This window comes from Physcomitrium patens, chromosome 20 (genome assembly GCF_059467195.1).
Source record: "Physcomitrium patens ecotype Gransden chromosome 20, ASM5946719v1, whole genome shotgun sequence".
Taxonomy (NCBI): Eukaryota; Viridiplantae; Streptophyta; class Bryopsida; order Funariales; family Funariaceae; genus Physcomitrium; species Physcomitrium patens.
The window spans coordinates 2,326,221-2,333,321 of NC_143429.1; the positions used below are offsets into that span (position 1 = coordinate 2,326,221).

At 46.2% G+C, this 7,101-nt stretch overlaps 1 protein-coding gene across 3 annotated transcripts; it reads right to left on the bottom strand.

Moving 5' to 3' along the window:
* Positions 1 to 1,465: 1,465 nt before the first annotated feature.
* On the bottom strand, positions 1,466 to 7,101 carry LOC112273407 (uncharacterized). Of its 3 annotated transcripts, none has more exons than XM_024502136.3 (5): positions 6,981 to 7,101; positions 6,444 to 6,541; positions 5,488 to 5,910; positions 4,763 to 4,974; positions 1,466 to 4,477 (listed from the first exon to the last, which is right to left on the bottom strand). In XM_024502136.3, the coding sequence occupies exons 3-5, from the start codon at positions 5,787 to 5,789 to the stop codon at positions 1,857 to 1,859; spliced, it is 3,135 nt and encodes a 1,044-aa protein (XP_024357904.1). In that variant the 5' UTR covers positions 5,790 to 5,910; positions 6,444 to 6,541; positions 6,981 to 7,101; the 3' UTR covers positions 1,466 to 1,856. The 3 variants fall into 3 exon arrangements, with proteins under 3 accessions (XP_024357904.1, XP_090101098.1, XP_024357905.1); XM_090244972.1 differs by having other exon boundaries at positions 5,488 to 5,915; XM_024502137.3 differs by lacking the exon at positions 6,981 to 7,101 and having other exon boundaries at positions 5,488 to 5,915; positions 6,444 to 6,631.

The following is a 7,101-nucleotide window of genomic DNA, read 5'->3' on the forward strand; positions in this document are numbered from 1 at the left end:
CCGGGGATGGTTTCTGAACCTTCAAACTCATCAACACGATAACCAGCTGTACCATAACATGACCTAAACTTCCAACATGATGAAACCTTCAAAACATAGAAAGACTCTATCAATTTGCTTTCGAGTCATCTACTAAGCGCACTGCCTACGAAGAAATTCAGAACACCTGCATCTCCCGGAAGGATTTTAAAAGGTTGAAGTTGCCAGCAACGGGTTTTACCAACTCCAAGACAATTGCGAATCCCAAAGATAAAAGGTGATGACATTGTATCAACGGACAGCAAGGTCAAGACCAGAGGCTGTGCGATTCAGGAGAAGCTCAAACACCAGACTCGTGATTCTGGAAAATTTTCCCCCAACCAACTCCCAGTTCAAAAGAAGGCCCACTTCCCTCATCCAGTTTCAAACGCTACGATCGCATACAAATGATCCAACCCAGCACGAAATTAATGCTCTGAAAGACTCATCAACCACTTCACGCTCTCGCTTCCGCTTGGACACACACAATGCGAACAGCATCGAAACCAACCTATGCTTCACTGAGAGCCACCGCATGGATTTTAAGGAAACAGCAAGCTCATCGGGTCGAAAACTTCGTAAAAATTTCACAGGATCCGGTGAAAGAAGCGCTAGTTCTGAAATAATTAGGTATCGAGAGGATGAGTAGACCTATGCAATTAATACAATTTAAAAACTTCCAGAGGAAAAGTAGCTGCGAAGAGAAAAACAATTAAAAAAAAAAACAGTGCACTGAGGTGCAACCCTGCTTCTCGTTCCTTCTTGTATTAGATCACCACAAGAAGAACGAACGTCGTTAATTATATTCATCCTTTAGTCAATTCGAAATTGAGCGTTTATCCGTCCATAAAGCCTCTGAAGTCATTAACCAGTAAAAACAATCGCCTTTATTCGAATTAACTCATCCAATTCAATTATTGTCTTCATATTATGGGAAAAAGCCTCTGAAAAACGCACATCTTCAGTAAGATATTTTATTTAGGGACAAGAGGTATTTGTAATAGTTGTGTCTGGGACTGTTGAACTCAATACAAATCGAGTTTGTTTATATCCGCATGCGGAATTTTGTAAATTGTGTTTGTTTATGAATTCTAATATAAAAAGAAAAAGAGAATGAATGAAGGAAATAGAAGAGACACCTTGTCCTTGCATTGAATTTATTGGAAATTATTTAGCATTTTGTAGGTTAATACAGTTGGGTGCTGAATGGTTTTACATTGTATTCACCTTGGATACTCGCAACTCCTAAATGGTGAGCAGTTGTAGGGTCAGTTTCAAGCAGTTAAGTCATCATGTTATGAACATTATTTAGACAAGACAACAACGAACCATTTTTAAGGTCTTCGTATTGGCCAATCCCGGCTCGTGTTATCAACAGCATCCAGACTAGTTATCAATCCTGATTTGCCAGAACATTACATTCTCGGAGGCAAAGATTGGACACATATAGTCGATGCACAAGGCAAGTATTTCACAAGGTGAACCAGCTTACATTAGAGCTTCTAATTACCCACACACCAGTCGGATACAGAAGCTTCACATAATAAGAGATAAACGGGATGGCGTGCCACAGATTCTAGGTCAGCACTACCCGTAACAAACTCATTGAGGCACGAAAGTCTCAAAAGAAAGGCAATAAAGCTAAGAGTATTAATTGAGCCCTTCTCAGCAATGTACGGAAGAGCTCATTAGCTGACTACTACAGCAAGGGAAGAAGCTAGAGCACTGTGTTCAAACAACACCCACAACTTGCGTCAGGTGCTAATGTCCCTGTAAAAACAAAGGTGCTGTCCAGGTAGTGCCTGTTGAGGTTTCACTAAGATAATGAAGTGAATGACTCAATACAGTTCACTATTGAACTTTGCGTACGCATCCTTGAGGAGATCGAAAACCTTTTCAGCAGTGTACTTTTGTTTCACATTCGCTCCTTTCTGCTGGACTTTGTCAGGATGCACACACAGTATGGCTCGTTGATAGGCTTTTTTCACAGCAGGTCCAGATACGAGATCTGACATAGATACAACCTTCCAATTGCATTCTGGCCACAACATAAGGTGCAAGGTGGAAAGCAAAGCCCTTAGATTGCCTTCCTTGCCAACAGACCAGCGCCGCACATCTGCATCCAATGTGCTTGCATATCTCTGTCTTTCCTCCTGCTCGCGCTGCAACGCTTGATCTCGCATGTTCTTTTCTTGTAAGGCTTTGGCAGCCCGCTCTTCTATGAGCATTTGCTTTTCTAGACGCAGCTTCCTCCTATCTGCTGGCTCTCCTGGAATCTCCTGAAACTTTTCTGAACCAGAGGAAGGCTGGGTGAAGAGATTTGTCCAATCGTCAACCCCCCTCTTCGTAGAAGGCGACTTCCGTGTCTCTGGTGTTCCTGACAAGTTGTTAAGATTTCCACCAGAGGAAAATCTGGAAAGTCCTCCCGGAGGTGGATTGACAGAGACAGAGAGTCTTTGACGCGGCTCACTGGTGGCACGGAAATTGTCTCTGGTGCGTAATTGTTCAGCAAGTCCTCTTTCCTTCTCCCTCAACCTATCCCGCAACTTCTCTTCCTCTCTATCCCTCTCTCTTTCTCTCTCTCTCTCCTCCTCTTTCAAGCGTTCTTTCTCTCTCGCAGCTGCTGCCCTTTGACGAGCAGCTCTTTCTGCCCGCTCATGAGCTTCTTGCACAGCTCTCTCCACCGCTGCTCTTTCAGCACGCTCCTGGGCCTCTAGAGCTGCCTTTTCTTGAGACCTCCTCAGCCTTTCACTCGACCTTTCATTCTCTCTTTCTTTTGCCTCCTCTTGCTTAACTAATCTTTCCTGAAATTCTTTCTCTTGTTGCCTGAGAACACGGTGCTGAACATCTTTTTCTTCTCTCCTGGTTGCTGGGTCATGAAAATAACGCTCTTTAGGATCAAAAACTTTCTCTCGCCTATTCTCTCTCGGCCGAGACGTCGCTCTGCCGCCGTTGGGTTCTGTATCCCTGAAAATTGAATCCTTCAAACCTTCCCGTTCTAACCTTTCTTTCTCCCTCAGGCGTTCCTCCTCTCTTTTAGCCCGACGACGCTCTCTCTCAATTTGCTCGCGCATCCTCCGCCTATCCTCTCTAGATGGTTTGATCTCTGGTCCCAGGTCGACAATAGTGATTTCTGGCAAAACAAAGTCGTCCTTGTTCCCAGCCTGCTTTTCTACATTCCCGTTTGGTCTCTCTTCTCCAGAACTAGGTTGCCTAGAAGACTGCCTTTCCACTTCTGCACGCGGCTGAACCTTCTGACTAGAATGAGATCTCTCAGTCCCAGAAGATCGTGATTTTGAACTAGAATACTTATCCGTTTCAGAGGATTGTGACGGCTGGCTGGGTTGGTGTTTTGGAGTTCCAGAGGACTTTGGGTTACTAGAGTGATGCCTGTCGGAGCCAGAATACTGCCTTGCAAGAGGAGGCAGTGGAGGAGGTGGTCTAGATGGGGGTGGGAAAGGCGAGGGCTTAGTAAGAAGCCTAATTTGGTCAACAGTAAGCCATACCTCAGTTGATGGCTCCTGCTTCCTCCGAGCTCTACGTGATTCTCCAGACCCTCCAGCTGCGGGCATGTTCACCTCAAACTTGGTAAGGGGCTCATCAATATTCGGCGAAGAACCATTAGAACGGTTGACATCAATGCGTGTAGATCTGCGAGATCCCCTGAGTGCAAATGAAGGAGATGCCGTAGGACTCTCAGTAGAATTTAAATCAAAACCCCTTCGAATAGGTACACCTTCTTCTGCACTCGTACTCACTCCATGAGACGATGGATAGCTTTGAGAGTCCGGAGCGAAAGGACCAGGTCCTGAGTTGGAAGAATCCTTCTGCTCCGTGCTGGCAGTCGCAGGGGTTTTCGGGGTTTTGGGAAACGTCTCCAATGAGTCGAGCAATATCCCTCCAGAGTCTGGCTCGGAACTCGACATCTTAAGCGGACTGGGTCGTTTTGTGGGCAAATCTGTGCTAGAAGGCACATAAGGCTCATTGAGATCTGGAAAAATAGGGTCGTTTGAAGCGGGTGCCGAGAATCCAGTATTTGAATCCGTTCTTCCAATGGATTCTGCTTCAGAACCATCCATGGAAAGGGATGATGCAGCTGAATTTGTCATGTGATTTGACTCAGAATTCAACCTGCTTTCAGTCGAACCACTCGCCCTCTCTCCAGGTGAGGTCTCAAAGAGGGAACCTCCGACATTAGGAGTGGATTGTGGCGCTGTTCCTGCCGTTCTAGAGCGTCCGAATCCTCTCATAAAACTGCCTTTCAGAGGGCTGTCAGACTCTGTCGATGGAATGTATTTAGAGTTTTGCGACGTGGGACTATCATAGGAACTGGGAACTGATCCAGCCTGGCTCTTGATTTTAGACTCTCTTTCAAGAGAATCTAAGAATTCTTCTTCTGTAGACCGTCTCCCATTTTCAGGTTGAGATGGCCTTCTCACAATATCATCTTTTAGGGCTTCTGTACAAATCGTCAAAACAAAGAAAATCAAAAACCATTCTTTCGCAAATCAAGTACTGATTGGACACGTCACTTACACGTTAGAAACCATGGCATAAGAGCATTCAAGCAAAGTAAACGAAGCACACCAGAAGTGGCTCTAGGATTACAAGAAGGACGCAAGACTGGAATCAGCCAGATGAAGATAACAGAAGGATGAACCGATCAATGACAACAAGAAGTTTCTGATTAGCTGTTAACTTCGGACGTAACTTTCGGACTTAATATAAAGATTGGGGTGCATACCTTGCTCCTCAATATTTTGAGAAGGACGTTCGTCTGGACTTGAATTATTTTGGTAGAAAACGGCAGGAATATCCTCGCTGTACGGGCTGTCAGAAGATCGAGATGTTGATTTGCCGAAGCTACCATCCAAAACATCAGCTAAGATTGAGCTTGAAGCAGGACCTGATCTAGGCCCAGTAAAAACCTCTTCATATCCTCCCACAATTGTACTTCTGAAAGATAAACAGCCATACTGAGTGCAAAGTTAAACTTAAACCTAGCCACGCCAACTGTCACCGTAAAACGAGAGCTGTAAACCCTCGAATCTTTTCAGTGCACGGTTTCAGTGACAGATATTATGGCACAAAGTGGCAGAAGGATTCTATCGAGCAGTAAGTGCCCAGTTCATGTGAAGCGCTAACGCTCAAGCTTCAAAATTATATCCAATTCTTAACTGGTGAGACATTAGCCGTCCAATCAACTCATTGATGTCCGGAAAAACACTACTTCGTGAGCTCCAGAGAACAATTGTCTGCGACTATTCTGAGACCTAGTACTTAAATACCCCAGTAAGTTAGTGCGGAAGCAACCAACCGGAAATAGTGAAAATCTTAAGGATATTAGAAATTTCGTAATAATAAAGTGGGCGTGACGACAATGTGCAATGCAAATAAAAAGTACTGCTACTTACAACAAGAGCTCGGAAAATAAATTGAACATGAATATCATTTATAGAGATTGCTTACTTAGTAGGTACGCGAAAACCCTGATCAGGCGCACTCTCATACGTCGATGGCGGATCTGTTTGTCGGGTGCTCGATTTATTCGATCCATTTTGTCCTTGAGAGTAGGCATCGATGCTGTCTCCTGCCGCGAACACTGCGGCAGCAGCAGACTGATTAATACGCCCAAGTCCACTTCCAACGCTCTTTCCTCTGTCCAATGCCCTCGCAGGTCTATCTTCTGACCGAGGCCCCAAGGATGCTGATTTCCCCACAGCCTTCAATCCATAGTTTCGCTGCAAAATGTTGGCGAACTGATCCTCCATTTTCAATTGCGAAACTTTCAAAATGATTTCTCACTACTTCCGCACTGTTCTCTGTACTAAGACACTATATTCGGCCATTGATGATAATGAGCTGCAGATGTTCTCACAAATTTCACCGCATCTGCACTGAGAAGGAATGTTGTGAGAACTCTTAAGGACATTGCCTTCCTACGGATGTCATTCACTGCGTGTTTGTTGCAGCGACTCATTACTAAGGCAGTACGAATCACCAGCGCTCCAATGTCATCCACCCCAACCTAACAAATCACAAATACGAAAACACTGAAGTCCGCCGACTATGGCTTGATCACATATTTCCGAACCCGCCACACCACAGAAACTGATCACCACATTCAGCTGACCTAAGGTCATTACAGGCATCCCCGATACGCACATTACTCCCAGTGCCACTTTACCCTCAGAATCTGGAGCTTGAAGCACGCTCTACATTCCATTCCTACTATCATCCTCTCACGCCCCAACGAACCCCTCCCCAATCCCCCCCCCCCCCCAAAAAAAATCATGAAGAAACCTTGCCCGACTCTTCCTCTTCCAAAAAATAACCGTTCACAACACCTGCATCGCACCACCACGGACTCACCAAACTCAACATTGATCCCATCCCCCTCTAAACCCTGAGAAATATCCTCGTACCCTGGATTACGGCACGTCGTTGTCTTCTTCCAGATCCTCTACGATCTCCACACGCCTCGCCGTCCCCGGCTTCTGCTGCTCGCAAACCTCCTCCAACACTGTCACCACTCATCCCAGCACGGCATTACCAACAATGCTCCGCTCTCCCCACCTTGATTACACCCCACCAGCACGACACTCTCATCCCGCGGCCAGATCCCATCGACTCCCTACACTCCACCCCACTCCACTCCCTGTCTACCTAATCCGACCCACCCGCTCTCAAAGGCACACAACCCTCCTCAGCGTAAACCGTACCCAACGCCTGACGCCCAAAATATTTTTACTAAAAACGTCCCGCTCTAAACGCTACGCTATTTCAGGAGCGAGTAGCGCGTCTAGATATGCGGATTCAGCGCAAGCTAGCTCGGGGCAGGGCATTAATAAGCAATGACAGACACTGGCGATGGCGGACGGGGCTGTACACATGCGTGATTTCTGCATCACAACCACCACCAGCAGTGGGGGGAGGGAAGTCGCAGCTTCCAGATCCACAACCTTCAATCCCACAATCGTTCGAGCGTGCCAGGCGAACGAAAGCTCTCACCCCACTTCGCGTTGCTTGCTCATGCCCCGAGCACCTCCTCCTCCTCCGTTTTAGGGTTTCGTCAGTCCCCCA